General features: G+C 43.8%; 1 protein-coding gene across 3 annotated transcripts in view; it reads left to right on the top strand.

Moving 5' to 3' along the window:
• Window positions 1-411: 411 nt before the first annotated feature.
• Window positions 412-18,546, top strand: part of IRS2 (insulin receptor substrate 2) — a 28,857-nt gene continuing 10,722 nt past the window's right edge. Inside the window, exons 1-2 of one of the 3 annotated variants that reach the window (XM_053935128.1) lie at window positions 412-4,284; window positions 6,225-8,176. In XM_053935128.1, the coding sequence (XP_053791103.1) occupies window positions 780-4,284; window positions 6,225-6,346 (3,627 nt within the window). In that variant the 5' untranslated portion in view covers window positions 412-779 and the 3' untranslated portion in view covers window positions 6,347-8,176. Of the gene's footprint in view, window positions 4,285-5,496; window positions 6,200-6,224; window positions 8,177-18,546 lie in introns of those variants that run through there. The other 2 variants (XM_053935126.1, XM_053935127.1) reach the window with 2 other exon arrangements.

The following is an 18,546-nucleotide window of genomic DNA, read 5'->3' as shown; positions in this document are numbered from 1 at the left end:
AGCTCCGCCGGCGCCCCGCCGCGTCCCGAGAGATGGCGAGGGCCGGCACCGGGGCTCGCCGGATGTGCCGGATCTCCCCGCCGTGCCCGCGCCCCCAACACGTCCCGCGCTGTGTGCGGGGAGGGCAGCGGCGACAGCGACGGGTTGCGCTGCGCCCGAGGGGGGCCGGAGGCGGTGGGCGGGAACGCGGAGGGGCGGGAAGGGGGCGGGGGGGCGAGGTTCCCGCCGTCCAACGGCGTCGCGCCGCCTCGCTGCCGAGAGCCCGCCCCGCCGCCCCATTGAGGGCCGCAGCCGTCCTTCGCGCTGCCCGGCGGCCAATGCGGGGCGGTGCCGGCGGCGGCGGCGCTCCGCCCCGTCTCGGTGTGTGAGCGCCTCGGTGAGGCGGCGGTCACGTGTTGTTTTGCTCTTTAGTTGGGGCACTCGGTGCGCGATGTGTTACTTACGGCGAAACTCCCGCCGGCAGCACCAGCGGCAGCAGCAGCGGTCGGGGAGCCTTAGCGGCGTCGCCGGTACTCGAGCCGGGGAGGACGCCGGGCGGCCGCCAGCAGCACCCGCTGCCTAGAGTGACAGCGGAGGATCCCGCTGCTGCTCCGAGCACTGCGCTCTTCTACGAAGGAATAACTTTATTTTACCTGCTTCCCTCCGTCTTTCCCTTTTTCTTACTTTTTTTTTTTTTTTTTTTTTTTTTTTTTCCGCCGCGGTGCTCGGGCTCCGGATCCGCTCCGCGTCGGCGACAGCAGCGAGAGGAGCCGGGCGGCGCTCCCGCCGCGGGGCTGGGGATGGCGAGCCCTGCTGTGCTGGGGCTGCTGCCCCCCGTGAGCTCCCCGCCCGGCCCCAACCTGAACAACAACAACAACAACAACCAGGGCGTCAGGAAGTGCGGGTACCTGCGCAAGCAGAAGCACGGCCACAAGCGCTTCTTCGTGCTGCGCGGCCCGGGCGGCGGCGGGGAGGAGGCGGGGGGCGCCCGGTTGGAGTACTACGAAAGCGAAAAGAAATGGAGGAACAAGTCTGGGGCGCCCAAGCGGGTGATCGCCCTGGACTCCTGCCTCAACATCAACAAGCGGGCGGACGCCAAGCACAAGTACCTCATCGCCCTCTACACCAAGGACGAGTACTTCGCTGTCGCGGCCGAGAACGAGCAGGAGCAAGAGGGCTGGTACAGGGCTCTCACCGACCTGCTCAACGAGGGCAAGGCGGCCTGCCAGGGGTCCCCCTACCGCCACCTCGCCTCCCCCTTCTCCGCCTCCTGCGGCGCGGCCGCCGCCTCTCTGGCCGCGGCCGGCGAAGACCTTAACTACGGGCTGATCGCGCCGGCCACCGCTGCCTACCGAGAGGTCTGGCAAGTGACGCTGAAGCCCAAGGGTTTGGGTCAGAGTAAAAACCTCACCGGCGTCCACCGGCTCTGCCTCTCGGCCCGCACCATTGGGTTCGTGCGCCTCAATTGCGAGCTGCCCTCGGTCACGCTGCAGCTGATGAACATCCGCCGCTGCGGCCACTCCGACAGCTTCTTTTTCATCGAGGTGGGGCGCTCGGCCGCCACCGGCCCCGGCGAGCTCTGGATGCAAGCGGACGACTCGGTGGTGGCCCAGAACATCCACGAGACCATCCTGGAGGCCATGAAGGCGCTGAAGGAGCTGTCCGAGTTCCGGCCCCGCAGCAAGAGCCAGTCCTCCTCCTCCTCTTCCTCCGGGGGAGCCGGCGGGCCCGGCGGCAGCGGCGCCTCCGCCACCCATCCCATCACCGTGCCCGGTCGGCGGCACCACCACCTGGTCAACCTGCCTCCCAGCCAGACCGGCCTCCTCCGCCGTTCCCGCACCGACAGCCTCGCCGCCGGCGCCAGCACCAAGTGCACGCCGTGCCGGGTGAGAACGGCCAGCGAGGGCGACGGCTGCCGGGTGGGCTCTGCGGCCGGCAGCCCTATGAGCCCGGGCCCTGTGCGGACGCCCCTGAGCCGCTCGCACACGCTCAGCGGCGGCGGAGGGCGGCAGGCAGGGAAGCTGCTCCCGGTGCTGGCCGGCGGCGGCGGGCTGCAGAGCAGCCGTTCCATGTCCATGCCCGCCTCCCACTCGCCCCCCTCCGCCACCAGCCCCATCAGCCTCTCCTCCAGTAGCGGCCTCGGCTCCGAGCCTGCCCACCCGCATCACCCGCAGCGCCCGTCCAGCGGCAGCGCCTCCGTGTCCGGCTCCCCCAGCGACGCCGGCTTTATGTCCTTCGACGAGTACGGCTCCAGCCCAGGGGGCGACCTCCGGCCCTTCTCCTCCTCCTCTACTGCCAGCAACCGCAGCAACACCCCCGAGTCGGTGGCCGAGACCCCTCCAGTGCGGGACCCGGGGGGCGGCACCGATCTCTACGGCTACATGGCCATGGAGCGGCCCCCGAGTGGCCGCTTCTGCTACCGGCCCTGCCCCGACGCTGTCAGCGACAGGTGCCATCGGAAGCGGACCTACTCCCTGACCACGCCGTGCCGGCAGCGACCCGCCGCTCCGCAGGTTTCCTCCGCCTCCCTCGACGAGTACACGCTGATGCGCGCCACCTTCGCCGGCAGCGCCGGCCGCCTCTTCTCCTCCTGCCAAGCCGGGGCTTCCCCCAAAGTGACCTACACCCCCTATCCGGAGGACTACGGGGACATCGAGATCGGTTCTCACCGCAGCTCCGGCAGCAGCAGCACCAATCTGGGCCCGCCGGCAGTGGGGGGAGGAGGGGGAGATGATGACGGCTACATGCCCATGACCCCCGGTGTGGCCGCAGCCTTAGGGCAGGGAAGCCGGGGCAGCGATGATTACATGCCCATGAGCCCCACTAGCGTGTCTGCCCCCAAGCAGATCCTGCAGCCCCGGGCAGGGGTTGGTAGCGGGTCCCCGGGGAACGGGAGCAGCTACAAGACCAGCTCGCCTGGGGAGAGCTCCCCTGACGATAGCGGGTACATGCGGATGTGGTGCGGCTCCAAGTTGTCCGTGGAGAGCTCAGATGGAAGGCTGAGTAACGGTGACTATATCAATATGTCCCCTCGGGACCCCCAGAATGGGCCCCAAGCTCCCTCCCTCACCCCCCCAGACTTCTTTTTTGCCCCTTCAGGGCATGGGTCCAGTGAGCCCCCAAAGCCCAGCTGCTATTCATACAGCTCCTTACCCCGCTCCTACAAGAGCCAGGGCTTGGCAAAGGACAGCGACCAGTATGTCTTCATGAACTCCCCGGGAAGGATGATCCCGGAGGAGGCGGTGTGTGGAGCGAGCCAGTTGCCTGCAGGCACCTTCTCCCCCTCCAGCCACACGGTGCCTTCGCCCCTGCGGCACAGCCGGACCGAGAGCTTCCTTAGCCAGCGGTGCCAGCGGGTGGCCCGGCCCAGCCGCCTCTCTTTGGAGACCTTGCGGACGATGCTGCCCAGCATGAATGAACACCCTCTGCCGCCTGAGCCCAAGAGCCCTGGTGAATACATCAACATTGACTTTGGGGATGCTGCTGTCTATTCTCCCCCCTCACTGCCTGCTGACAGCCCAGCCTCCTCCCTGGGCTCAGGCACGGGGCAGAGGCGCTCCCCTCTCTCTGACTACATGAACATTGACTTCGGGTCACAGTCACCCTCCCAGTCGGGCACGGTCTCAGTGGGCTCCTTGGAAGCTCTCTCTCCAGGTTCTTCCTCCAGCACCAGCCAGCCCAATGGGCACTACCTGAAGGCGGCTGTGGGGATGGCTTGTTCGTCCAGCCCATCGGATGGTGGTGATTACACAGAGATGACCTTTGGAATGGCCACTACCCCACCTCAACCCATTGTTCAGAAACCAGAAAGTGCCCGGGTCACCAGCCCCACCTCTGGTGTGAAGAGGCTCACCCTCTCTGGGGTGGAGGCTTTCATTCTCTCCAGCCCTCCCCCAGACCCAAATCGGGGGGCCAAAGTAATCCGGGCAGATCCCCAGGGGCGGAGGAGGCACAGTTCAGAAACTTTCTCCTCCACCACCACTGTGACCCCAGTGTCCCCCTCCTTCGCACACAACCCCAAACGACACAACTCAGCCTCGGTGGAGAACGTGTCCCTCAGGAAAAGCGAAGGCCTGGAGGAGGAGCAGGGTAGCAGTCCCATGTGCCGGGAGACCTCAGCTGGCTTCCAGAATGGCCTCAACTACATCGCCATTGATGTGGTGGATGGGTCCTTGGCAAACTGTGACAAATCCCGGTTGAAAGCTAGGCACCTCCTGAATGGGGGCATCAATGGAGTAGAGATGAGCACCTATGCCAGCATAGACTTTCTGTCTCACAACCTGAAAGAAGCCAGTGCTGTGAAAGGTGAGTAGCTACATCTGACAGTGCCTGCTGTGCATGTTTGTGCTTTGTGTTTACCATCACAAGGTTGTGTGTCATTGGGTAAAGCACTATCCCTCTTAGCTTCCTTAGAAATCACTTTTATCCCTTTGTACATGTCCTGAAATAAGCAGTCTTGGAGGAACTTGGTGGCTCTTTGTATGAAGAAAGAGATTTCATTTTGGAATATTTATTAATGTTTCAATACTACTGTGCAGCTATCATGTGTTTATACTTCTGGGTACCCCATGAGAAGCTGCTGTTTACAGTTTCTATGTTCGGGCTGCATTCAGAGTTTCCTTAAGTAAGATTTTTGGAAAGTGTTTGGAAAATGTGACCTAAATAGTTTATATTAATGCAACTTCTAAATACTATTTAAAAATGTAAAATGATTGAGTTAAAACCAGCATTGTTTGACTGAGGACATCAGATTACAGAAACAATCCTTGGCTCTCTAGCCGAGAAGGTCTGGAATAGCAAATTCAGAACGATAAATTTAATATCATGGTTTTGAAATACCTTATCTCTTGCAAAAGTTTAACAGTAAATCATAGTGAGCATGGAATGTGAATTTTAAAAATGGTAATTCTTTCCAGAAGTCACTATATACTTGAGCTGTTGTATGCTGTATTGCATATTTCACTTAAGGGCCCAGCCTGTGGTGGTGTGTAACAGTGTTCCAGTTGATGGCTCATGGATTGCAAATGTTGAGTGTCAAAACTGATGAAATATGAAACTTAGGGTGCAAGAGAATTTCGATTTTCAGTATGTAGCTATTTCTTTAATTAGGTGCTGGTTATACTGAGGAAAAAAAGGAAAGAAACAAATACCTTCCTTTTCCCCCAAAATAGTACTCCACCTTCTCTCAGTGAGTGAGGGTTTGTACAGAACTGGGGGGCTGGTTGAGGATGGCACAGAACAGCCAGTTTGTTGAGAAGGAAAAGTTAATAATGAGACACTTTTAAGGATTCTCTTGGCTCTTCGATTTATGCAAGACATGGTAGCCAAACCCTTATGCATAGATAGCTGTAATGTGTGTTTATGGGTATAGCTGAGTGAAATGACAAGCCATGTAGTAGTTGCTTGGAGGAGAGTAGGTATTGCAAAAGCTTGTAAGAGCCACTTGCAGGGTTTTTTCCTTCTGTTTCCTTAGTAGCTAGTTGATTTTGAAGAAGAAAATATTTTCTCTTTTGATAGGAAGTACAGGAAGATGGAAAAGATGAGAGATCCCACCGTTTGCAGAGCAAGCTTTGAACCTAATTAAGACGAGAGGATTGTTGAATGCAGTGTCAGAGTTTGAAAAGATGAAGGCTTATTCTGAATGACTGGAAGGGATGAGGGCCGAGCCTTATATATCTCTTGCGTTTAGTTTTGCTGGGGTCGCTTTCAGGATCCTGGCGGCTTGCCCGAGGCCGGTGCGGATGCTGCAGCCCCCGCCCTCCTTGCCCGGCCTTGGGATGGCGGTCCCGGGCGCCAGCAGACGATCACGCCCCTTTGCTTTGCAAACGGATTATTCGCAGAAACGAGGAGCTTGTCTTGAGCCACATACAGCCCCGATTGCAAATGAAGCCCGGTGTTGGGAAAGAGCTATTTCCACAGCATTCCCCAAACTGCTGACCCTAAGTGGGGTGGGGGGCGGGCACCGGCTACCGGGAAAACCCGGCGCGGGAGCGCGCCGCTGCAGGCGGCACGCGGGAATGGGAGCGGCGGGCGGTCAGATAAGGAGAGGGAAACGACCGCTGTCCTTCCCATCCTGTAAACAAAAGGATAATGCAGAGAACGCAACCGTGTTAGTGTGGTACGCGGCTTACAGCGGAGAGGGCTCAGTGCTGCTGCTGCGTGTGTTTGTCCAAGGACGGTTATAGGCTTGTCTTTATTTTAATATTTAATCTGCATGTGTGTTTGTTTTTCCTCTTTCCCGTAAGCTTCTAAACGCAGATCACATGGAGGAGTGGTGCGGGGAGGCTCGTTGGGATTGACCCTATCTGTAGGAGGTGGGCTGTCTTCTCCAGCACCTCGCTTCCCTGAGAAGGGTGCCAGCCTGTAGGGTGCACTCAGAGGTACGGGATACAGGGATGGATGGATGGAACCAGAGTCAGGCCAAGGTAGTAAGGAAGAACCTCAGACCACCAGCATCCTCAGCCAGCAGTGGGTTGGGTACCAAAAACGGGGCATCAGGTTAATTGCACTTGTGGCAGCCAATCTGGGAAAGTCACAGCATGGGGAAGGAGAAGTACGTCATAAAGGACTTAATTGGTATAAGTTTAATCAAATAATAAACTTTTGCAAATTTCCTAGTTTTTCCTTTTGGTTTTCATTGGGATTTCATACTAAAGTTTGTTTATGGAAGGTCTTCTGCCAGTGCTTAAAAAGGTTACCCAGAATTTAGCTAATGTATTTGAGTTTCAAACATTGTGATTTGGGAGACTACTAAGAATCTTATGTTTTACTGAGAAATATATTCTGTTTAAAGAAAACTGTATTTTGCGCATACAAAAGATTATTTCAACAGTAGTAATTCAACAGTAGATTTGAGAAAATATAATTCTGTAAACATTACTGATTTGCAGAAGAGAGCTTATATAATCAGCATTGTTTGTTTAGTTTGCACTTTTTTTCAAACTTTGCTTTCAACTACATTAAAAAAGTGAGAAGTTTTAAAGAGTGGTTTGCAGTAGTTTTGAAATTATGGAGAATCCACTTCTGTTTAATATTTAGAACAGGAGCCTCTGAGATACAGAGTATACAAACAAGCTCCTTGCAATTACCTTCTCCGAAAATTAGTATTTTTGATTTGTGCAAAATACATGTTAAAAATCAGTTTGACTTTTTCCTCAAGGTCTGTAGCAGTAGTTATATTTCTATGTGGATAAATGCTTTAAGGAAAATTATTTGTATAATTACAAGGTAGCTGGCTTCCATGTGTAGTGTGTTTCTCTGCTGTCTGTCAGTAACTTGCCTCTGCTGTAGGGAGTGCTTTGCTTTTGGAAATCTTTGTCCATATTATCCTGTCATGGCAAGAGCAAGAAGTGCATCCGCAGCTGCCGTCAAAACAGAACAGTTAAAATGTTGCTTGAAATTACCGCTTCATTTAGTTCTACTGTGTTCTAAAAATGTGCAAATATTTAGGAGTTGGACAAACAATTGCCTTCATCTGATATGTAAATAAAAGAATACTGTTATTGGTGGGTTAAAACTTGTTACTTGCTAATAACTAGCCTTTGTTCTTCAACTATGACTAGTTTTTTGCTTAGAAACGGACTGTGTATGGATTTCATTATTTATGGAGATGTTTACACTCATTTTTCTTATGAAGTGTGAATTATTTATTCCACTATATTTATGACAGATTACAATCAACAATGATGTGACTTTTTACGGTGGATCTTAGTTCTGAAGTCAAAGTTGAAGTCAGATAGGAGTTTTGTTTCTGTCTCAGTGGGGTTAAGGTTTTATTCTTTGTGTTAATACTGGAATTCTTAATTAAGATTACCATTACATTTAGTGGGTGTATAATAGGGATTTTTCCTTAACCCACTCTGGTGATTTAGATTATCTTTAATTTTGTTTTCTTTCCATACACAGAGTGCTCTGTAGTTTCAACTCGTAGGTGTTTCTAGTAGTTGGCCTAGTTTTCTAAAATTGAACAGGTACTATATGTAATAATACAAAAAACCTTGAGGGTTCTTTCCCTCCTCTGTCAGTTTCTTTTGCCTTGATTTGTTTGAAGAAATCATCATTTGTAATGCATCTGCTTAAAATTGTAATAAGGTGATTTTTGATAATAATGATCCTCCCCTTGCCTTGTCAATTAGCTTTTAGTTTTGTGAGGGTTTTATGGTTGCACCTAAACAATAAAAAAGCCTATCTTAAGAAATGTCTCTCTCTGTCTTTCTAATGGCGTTTTAGATTGTGGAAAACATAAACTTTGTTTCCTTTTTCTTTGGGATTACTTTACACAATTAATTGTATTATTCAGTTGTTTTTTTTGACCTCCTCTTCATATGTCAACTGCCAAAAAGTTTTGGTTCTCAGAGCAACATGAGAATGTTTGTCTCTTTAACAAAATCAATGCTCATTTTAAAATGACTTCTTAAAAGTATTAAAAGAACTATGTGCTGTTTTAGAAATCTATACGTCTTTTAAAGTCTTTTTTTAATAAATCCATTGTAGTAGTTTCTCTTACTGCTAAGTTCTGTAAGAACATCAAACTAACTAACTAAAAAACTGAGCAACTTTTAATAACTTATATAGCTTGAGTTTTTAACTCACACTTAGAATTAAAAATTTGAGGTTTTCTTTTAAACATCTTGAAATTCATTTACTGTCTTTCAGATGACCCTTTGCGGGTGACCAAATCAAAATGGTTAGATCTGAACCTAGCAGTGCCACTCATGAAACATAAAATGTAAACTGAAATTATCTAGTATTAAATGAAGCTTTTCATATTTTAAATTATGTTGATTATATGGGTGTCAGCTTGTTACAAGCAGATAGAATAGCATGACATCTATTAGAATTTTTTTTTGCTTTATACTTTAATTTATGTTTAGCTGTACTGCTCAGAGGAAGAATGTCATGGTTACTTTCAGTCATTTAAGATAAATTGTTATAGACCAAATTGAATGGTGGGTTTGTTCTAAAGTGAACCAGTACAGTCATTGCTCAAGGCAGAGGAAATGCTTAGGTTGATGATTGCTTCTGATTACTTGATTTCTTTCAAGATAGCTACAGAGACTAACGTTCATTTGTAAGTAAGAAGAATAAAGGAGTGTTTGAGTAGAAAGAGTATTAGGGCATGTGTTATATGGTGGGGTTGGTTTGTTTTTGTTGTTTTGGTTTTTTTTTTTTTTTTGTTGTTGTTTTTGTTTTTTTTTTTTTAAGAAAGATTAACATGGGTTTCTTTACACTAGATTTACTCTTGCTTTGTATAGTGTTAATTACACTGGAATGCTGAAGTGGTTCATAAGCTGAAACATAGCAAGCATCCACTGAAAAATGTAGCCAGTTACTGTATGTAATCTAATTTCCCTCCCTCTTCAGCAGTTAAATGGCAGCATAATTACATCTAGGTATTTTCTATTTACAAGTTTTTCTCTAAAAGCACCATTAATATGTTTCTTTTTAAAGTAATAAACATCTAAAAGTGGTTATATATGTGGCTTTTTTCTTCTGAATTTATTGAAATATGCTATACTTTTTATACTAGTTGTCCATATATTTTTTGTGTGTCTGTGTTCATTGTGTTAGTCATGATACAGCAAATCTTGTGGAAGTTTTAACATTAAGTTGATACACAATGTGTAATAGCAATTTTAAGTGTATATGTTGACTGATTTGGTAAATTAGGATGTGTAATTATGAAAGTTTCACAACTCTCTGTGTTTTTTTGTAGTTTCTTACAATGTTTGCTTAGAAGTGATCTGTCTATTTATGGAAATCAGTATTATCCCTGGAGTTTTCAGAAGATGATGTAGTGACCTCCAAAGTTCAGATATGTTTTCTTTGTGTCTGTTGTCTGGCATGTAGTTATTTTTAAAGTTTTGTGTGTATGTATGTAGGGGGTCAGGAGAGGCAACTTTGAAAAGCCAAGTTCAGCTGAATAGTTCCGTTGTAGCTGGTTGTTGAAAACGCTGTCTCTCCTGCAGCAGAGTTTTCAAAGGAAAACTTGTTTGTTTGTTTGTTTTGTTGTTGTTTTAGTTTTTTTTTTTTTACACTTGTGTTTGTGTCAGCTGCCTTTAGCTATCTAACAAGTTGGCTTCTTGGATTAGTCAGTCTGCCAGGGCTCTGGAGAGGCAGCAGCAGTAAACAGAACCAGCAAAGGTGACTCCCATTGTCTTTTAAATGCAAGTTAAAAAGTAGCATGCATTTTCCCCTTCATCTCTGTCAGCTTTGGAGGAAGCCAGGATTACTGGTTTAGATTGTATTTACAGTTTCCACACTAATACATGTAGAATGAATCCCTTAGTTGTAGGGTTGTGTTTGTAGTTAACAGGAGCTTTTAAAACTTAGATATTACAAGGCTGATGCAAACCACAGAAAAATCAATGCAAAGATTGCTTACATCTTTACAGAACATCACTTGAAAGTATTTCTTGGTGTGTTAAAGTGCTAACACATCTAATAACATTTGAGGCTGGCTCAAAGACAGCAGTAGGTTGTAATCTCTGTGTAGCCAGTTAAGCAGTAATGAGTAACATTTCTGAAGAATAGGTGAGTGCCTGCATATTTCCATGGAGTTACGCTATTGCTTGGTAGCTCAGGTGAAAAATGGGATACTAAACTGTGACTGTTTAGGAAAGATTTTCAATCTGATTATGAGAAATCCCTTTAGAAATTAATTTAAAAGACCAAGGACAATACTTGGAGTTCTGTTACAATTTTTGCTTTAAAAAAATACTCCAAAACATTCTCAATTATTTTTATCAGTGATGATCACCCCAAATTGTGTATAGCTGCATCAAAAACAGTAATTAAAAAAAAAAAAATCAAGTTGTTGCTCACACTGCAGGCAAATATTGTCTGGAAAGAGGCTTGTTAAAAGTGAACAGTGGAGACATAATTTCCAAAATAAACATATTTGATGCTAGGGGTTTTTTTTTATTATTATTTTTTATTTTCAGATCCAGAATTGCCCATCTCAGTTAAAATAACTTTTATTTCAGAGTGTATTTTTTATCTCAGTAAATCAATCCCAAAAATAATTAGGAAAAACCCATGCAAGCCACAAACCTAAGCCCCCACCTCTGAATGGTGACATCTACACTGCAGAAGAGTAATGTAATAGCTTTATTGCATAGATTAGGAATGATTCAGTGTTTTGTTTACATTATTTGTCAATCTTTTCAGCATCCTAGAGGAGAACACTTCCTTCCTGGCAGATGGCAGCCCCAGGGCCATGCACCTGCCATTACAAGCACTACACAGTAGTAATCTACCCCGGCATCGCTGTTGACAAGAGGCTAATGGTTGGAGACCGTCTGCCTGACAGCCTAAACAAAATAGGAACATATTTGTCCTTCAGTGAGGGTCTGAGAGAGCTTAGGTAGGACAGTCAGGACAGTATGATGAAGAATTATAATGGGACTTAGTTTAGATATCTTTGGTAGCGTTTGTCGCATGAGCCATTTGTAAGATAATGATGCTTCAAAAAGCAAATGGTGTCCCAAGGAAGGGGTTTTCTGTTTCTCTGGCAGAGCAGTGTGACATGTGTTAATGGCCGTGGATGGGAGGAAGGCTGGCGTGATTGCACGGGCTGGGCGCTGTGCTCGGCGGCGCTGTCTGCCCTCGCTGTGAGCAGGGAGCTGGATGCACTTGGCTGGTACATGGGGCAATGAGTGCTCTTAGAAAGTCAGAATGTCTCTTGGAGTGGTGTCTTTGGTGCTTGCATAATGCATTCCTGTTTCAATAATTTAATTTGTAATTTTATGTGTCTTCATTATGACATTAGACCACAGTCTCTTCTTTTATTTTTTGCTCATTTCTCTTACGTCTGTGTGTGCATTTGCTTTTCTTCTTTGGAACTAGTGTGGGCGATGTTTCTAGGGGACACTACCCAAGGCAAGGGTATCTTTGAACTAGGCCAGGATGTTCTTTGCTAAATTTAAAAACTACCCAAATATTACCCAGAGTTTGTAGGGTATTAAGCAGGATTACATGACGCACGGATTAGACATTGTTGAGCAGCTTGTTTTTGTTTGAAGGGGTCAGAAATGGAGGCACTGGGGCTCTAGTCTGATGCCAAAATAGCAAACTTGCTGATAATCACAAACAGCAGAAGTTTCTTAGAAATTGTAGAGCACTTTGCAGAATTTTCCAAGCTTTCTCCAAGTGATGCTTTAGTAAAATTTCTTTGATATGTACTGTGATATAAAACTCACTGTTCTGTTGAGTTTCGGTTTCCAAATCTGTTTCACAGGTACTTTAAAGTAGACTAAGAACACCATTGTAAGTGCAACTTGAGGCAGAGGATTTTGATTCTTTTCAATCAAAAACAAATCAATAAATCATTCCAGTAACACTGGGAAAATCATGTCAATGAAATAAGATCTAAGCTGGCTTTGATTAGTCTCTTACATAGTGCCCACTGAGGCAGTATATTATTTTAAAAAGTGTTTGCGACAGTCATGTCTACCTCATTAAATTGAGTGGCATTGTCAAGTTAAGGTGGGGAATCGGAATTATGAAGACTTTTCTATGTTGGCTTAGTTTGTTGGAGTTTGGTTTTTTTGGTTTTTTTTTGTTTGCTTTTTTGTGATTTTTTTCTTTGTTTGGTTTGGTTTTGCTTTGAATCCAGACTTTTTCTCACCAGAAGTCATGATATTGATTGAACAAGACATAGCCTTTTGGGGCCAGGTTAGGCTTAACTCTTATGTAGAAGTCAGTGGTGTTGAATAGTTGCTCAAGAACATGAAAACAATGTTTTTTGTTTAGTCTGCCTTCACTGACAGAGATCATTTAGGCTATAGAAACTTACTAGCAATAACCGGTAATGTTGCATTTTAGCATTATTTAAAAGAATAAGAGTAGAATTGACAAATGGATGCAAACCTCACCGGTTTTCTAGTTAATGCAAAACTTTTACATCACCAAATTGATGGCTTCAAATACTGTGGTCTCTCCCAAGCTTGAATTATTGAGAAGTTAGGAAGTGAATTTCTTATGTAGTGTTTTTGCTAGTTCCTCTGGCAGTGATTTTTTTCAAAAACTCCAGTGAGTTATTTTTAGTTTACTTGAAAAGGCAAACCAAAGTCAGGTGATGTGTCTAACCAAAATTTTCACTTATACCTAAAAAAGACTTCTTGTGATGGAATGATGAGGTTTGGAAGTGGAAGGTGGAAGTAGAGTTCTCCTGAAAGTCAGTTGCACTCCGTTGTGTTGTAACATCATTCATTTTTACACCATAAACATTTGGTAAAGCTTATAGGAGGCTGGACTTGCATCTTCTACAACAGCTTTCATTCCTGAGCAATTAGTTCAGCCAAAATTAATGAAATAGAACTATAATAATGTCCTATATGTCTTTTTAACATAACAAAAAGAAAAATTACACTTTCAGTGTAACAATCCTGTACATAAATGATAAATATTTGTCTTGGTGATGGCTGTGAAAGTTGTTTGTGAACTATGGAAAGTCACTTAGTATTAAATTATTTACAACTAATTAGTTTTAATCTAGCATAAAACTTCAAACATTTATGTTTGGATTTAAAGTCAGTCTTGTATAACAATACAAAGTTAAATAATTTTCTGAATGCTGAAGTTACAGAATTAGTGCTCATGACTTTAACAATAGAAAATTAACTATGTGGACGAGCATTAGGAATAAATATATATGTATATATGACCCTGATGCACAGAATACTTCAAAAATTGACCATAAACTTACAACTGTTAGTACTTACTGTTTTACAATCCCAATAGTCTAGCAGTTTGTTTCACAAATACCAGAGAGACTCTTAACGTGCTCTAATGAGTGCTAGGATAATATTGCTTTCTTACAGATATCTACAGAAAGGTGACTTATTATACGGTTCTGTTTTAATTGTCAAATGATAATTCAGTAAGAAGGAGCTTTTAACTTTAACCTTGAATGATGTATTTTCATATAAATGGTAGATTGTGTGGGCTGTAAATAAATAAATAAGTTGATGATAATTGGATGTTGAATGTTAGCCAGTAGGATGATTTCCAGCTACAAATGCACTGATGTATTTCAGCACTGTAAGTGATTTCTAGTTTAGGTCCTCTCTTCCCTCATACTACTCCTTCCCCACCGTTACTGTGCATATTCAAGGGTCAGTAAATGGAAAGGTTTATAAGATGGGGTAACATGAGATAGTGTATCTGTTATTAAAAAAAAAAATCAGAACTTGATAGTAGTGAAATATTATTGATTTTTAGTGGAAGTCAGATTCAGCCCTCAGGAAGTAAATTGATGGACATTTATTTTAGTACATGTACACTTGACTCTGTGAGGAAGTCGAAACAACAGCTTAGACCTTGCAGCTTGAGTGAGCACAGTGGAGCTGGTGTGCCTGAATGCAGAGAGAGCAGGACTGTGCTGTGAATGAGCTGTGTAGGATGTTTGGATGCCAGGCTGCTATTTGATGGAGTCATTGTGAGGGGTCATTTAGAGAGTCTTCCGAGTCTGAAATTACTCCTTAAGTCTTGAGTCTGCTTCATCAGTCATGAACATGGCAAGCTTTAACTTGCCATAACAGCCAGGTGGATGCTATGTTGTCATGTTAAGAGAAAATGCTGCAATATTTTCTATTCCTCTCACTCCTCAGTAGATGTTTTCAATTTTCTGTGTTCTCAGAGATTGGCTGTTGTCACTTTTACAGGGTGACAACATTTTAGCCTTATTGTTTTAAAAACACATACTAGGAGTTATTTCCATGATATTTTGTGTCAAGTAGATTTGGGCTGGTATTCCACTTACTTTGCTAAAGTATTCTACTCTACTTTGCTGAAAAATCGTACTGATTTAGTGCAGTTTATGCTGTATCCTTTATAAGGTATAGGAGAAACAGAATGAAGAGTTTATAACAATAAAAAAAAGAAAAGGTGCTGGGACTTTAGAACATGTTCATAGGAAATAGTGAGTTATATTGAGAAGTGATGCATAGGAGACAACTTTAAACTCCCTACCCCTACTGGGATGAAGTTTGTGCATCCTGTCTTCAGTTGGGTGTCTTAACCCCTCTATCAGGCATTCATTTTTTGCCTGTCTTCTTGAGAGATTTTCCAATTTGTTTTCTATGGGTTACCTGAGTAGCTGATACTTCATTCTACTCTGAATACAGTGTTTTATTAAGCTCTGCTGAAGGTGTCAAAACAATGGACAAAAAAGTCTTTTATTGAATCTCTGTGTTAAATCTTTTTGTAATCTTAATTTAATTTTTTTACCATGTAAACCCATTGTTTTATTGGGCTGTGAAGTGGCTTTACCTTATTCATTAGTATAGCTGTGTTGTATGTGTGTGTGTGTACCTGAGTAAGATCTTAGTTTTGATTCTGTAGTCAAACATTTTAGTATGTCTCAAAATACATTAACTCATTATTTGCATGAGATAGACATTATTTTCTTACTCCAGGTAAGAATTAGCCTTGTTTGTGCTCGATACGTAAAAACCTGTTGTCTCATTTTTGGTAATTGCAAATTAATTCAGGAGCAAGAGGAACTTGTGTAAATTCTGTGATTTAGTTTAGGAAAAATGGTGAAAATAAGTGTTACAGAATATAGGATACAGTGGCTATGACTGTAATGGTTGAAATGAATAACCTTACCATCTGCCTTTTTAGTTTGAAATTCTGTTTCTTCATTGAATCATGTGCTACTGGAGGTTTTTTTCCGAGTAGGTGTGTTTTTCTTGGTACATATGGTGACAACATTCTTTAATTTTCCTGTTTCTGGAATGTGGTAACTTTTAATTTGACAGAGATTTCCAAGATTTTTTGTAGCAGTGATGAGATATTAATAGGGAAGCTCAGAACCATTTCTCCTCTTTGTCTTAGGTAATTTTTTGGCCATTTGTAACCACATAATATCTTTCTGGAATAGTAATAATTAATTGCTTCAATTAATTTTTCAAGGTATTTTAGTTAAAAATAGCTACTGGAAATAAAGACCTCTAACACAGTCGACAGAGTATTTTGTACTGTAATTTGAAAAGCTTTGATATAGAGAAACCAGTCATTTACAGGCTGTTCATGCTGGGTTTATTTCATATATCGTTTGGGGACAACATGGTTATATGATTTTGTCCAAGACTTATTCCTGCTCTATAGAAAAGTGTATCTCTGGTCTCTTGTCTCAAATGTAGATTGAATCTGAATTTTCTTTTTTATGATGATTGTTGGGGAGGCTGAGACATCAAAGTGAAAGATACTCAAAATTGCTGTATATTTTATTAGTGCCTTAGGTTGCTTGGTTGCTTGATTTTTTTCCCCATTGTAAACAAGCAGCTTATGTTTGTTGTAGAAATGTTTTGGTAGGATTGTTTAGCCCAGACAGCATGGGATTATTTGCAAGCTGAGGGAGGATATTCCAGAGGAGGCAATTTATCTGTGTTTTTCTTAATAGGTTTTGTGAAATTCAGCTGTGCTGGGATCCTGTTTTGGTCTGATGGACAGGACTCTAATTAAAAGGAAGAGGCTATAGGTTAACCACAGGACATGAGAATCATGTATGTGTCATAAGTGAAGCTGCTTAATGTCTCCTGTGTTGCAGATTGCAACTGACATGTCTCCAGTATGTCCTAAGGGTCCATGTTCCTGGTTTATATTTCCAGGTATATGGTGGTTCTTTTTCATCTAGCCTAAGCTGTTGTACTTTATGCAGAACTGTAGTAATAACTGTGTAATGCCTACATGGTACCTTAGGAGCCTACCAAATTACTCTTCTTCAGAGAAGGATCTGTCTTCTGTAAGTAGTCATTAAAAGGATACAGGTGCCTTTTCAGTATTGAAGAGGCTGGTCAAAGGCTCTCAAAGATTGGAGATGGGCACAAAACCACCTCCCTTGACCACAGAAGGAACCTATATGCTTGACATAAATGGAACATCTAACTTCCAGAGATCTGCAGCTTGTGAGATCAACCTTGCTGTGCAGTGTCTTATTTTAAGCAGAAGGACTTGAAATAAGACTGGTATTTGTATGTGGATCAGCTGGCATAGTTATGTATTCTTGCTTGACCTGGGCTGTACTTTAGTTAGTTGAGGATATATTGTACTTGTTCTGTAAATGTGAAATTAAAAGGGATTTGTGTTCTCTCTAGCTGTGCAGCTTCTGCACTGTTGACGGAACACTTTTCAGTATATTTCCTGGTCAATCACAATATGTGACTTAGGCAACAGTATCAGGGCCTTGGCACTTGCCAACAAACTTGGGCTTTAAAGGTGGAGATGCCTTGGGGGAAGTACGGGTGTTCTGCAAAGCATTTCTTCATGGCACTGCCTGCAATCTTTCTGTTCTTCTAGAACAGCATCACAGCTTTATAAAGTCTCAGCTACTGCATTGTATCCTACAGGAAGTCATAGTTCCTTACTATGATATCCTGGGGTATTCGTCACACCTATTAGAGATGTCCTAAGCGGCTTTAAAGAGCTGGGATGTTGGCTGTAGGAGAAAATGCATGCAGGTCTTGATGTGCTGGAAAGCCTCCCTGAAATTTAGGGGAATTCTCTGCTAAGCATCGTGGGACTAGAGCCAATCTCTAAAGTATTCCATCTTAAGTGACAAAGATGGATTTTAATCTGTTTTATAGAAACAGTCCTGGCAGCATAATCCAATTTCAGAAAGATGCGAGTGTCAGTTGTATAGTTGTGTGGTCAGACATATTGCTGTAAGTAAAATGTATTTTTAAAAAATATGGTACTGGTGAGCCTTCTTAGAAAATTGACTGTAATTGGTTGCTTATAAATATAAGCAAATATGGGGAGCCATAAAACAAAACAAAGACACCTGTGTAAGAGCACTTGGGAGAGGAGGAAAAAACTGGTGAAACAGTAGAGTACACCTCTGTTTCTGTAGATACTGAGAGCTCTTATAATTACAGAAGAAAGTGTATCGTGCACTAGAGCTAGTAATGTTGCAGTTAATTTACACTAATTTTTTGGATTTTTTTAAAGAAATCCCTTTGAAGCATTGAGAAAAATGCTGTGAAAGCACACTGTGCTCTGAGAGCATTGTATTTTTCGTACTTTTAACAGGTTGGGGGTTTTTTGAGGTTTTTTTTTGTTTGTTTGTTTTTTTTTTTGAGGGAGGTAATATTTTCTACTGCAGTCTTATGGCTGAAAAAAACAATGAAATAAGTGCTATTTTCTAAACTGAGAATGATTGCATGTCTCACATAGTCTTACTCCTGAGGGTGGGTAAACTTGGTGCTTTGCATTCACGTTACCTTTCTTAAAAATGCAGAGCTTTAGTATCTGCTTGGTCTGGCAGAGCAAATAATTCTGGGCTTGTTTCACTTTCTCTGCTGTAAACTATTAGATGGGAAGGATTCAAGGTGCATCCAGTGAAGCTGGCAACAATTGCATTCATTCAGTATAATCTGTGTTTCTTGCTTGAGGAAAGAAAGTAAAATATGGGTAAGAAAGAGGACATAATTATATGCTTTCTGCTCTCACAAATTTTCTGACCAGCGTCCAGTTTGGAAACTGGTGTTCTCAGAAGATTTAACCACCTAAATTACTTTTCTAAACAGCTCACTAAGCTTTTTGTCTCTGCTTTCCAACAGA

The sequence above is a fragment of the Vidua chalybeata genome, chromosome 2 (genome assembly GCF_026979565.1).
Source record: "Vidua chalybeata isolate OUT-0048 chromosome 2, bVidCha1 merged haplotype, whole genome shotgun sequence".
NCBI lineage: Eukaryota > Metazoa > Chordata > Aves > Passeriformes > Viduidae > Vidua > Vidua chalybeata.
This window is presented reverse-complemented; position numbering and strand designations above follow the sequence as displayed.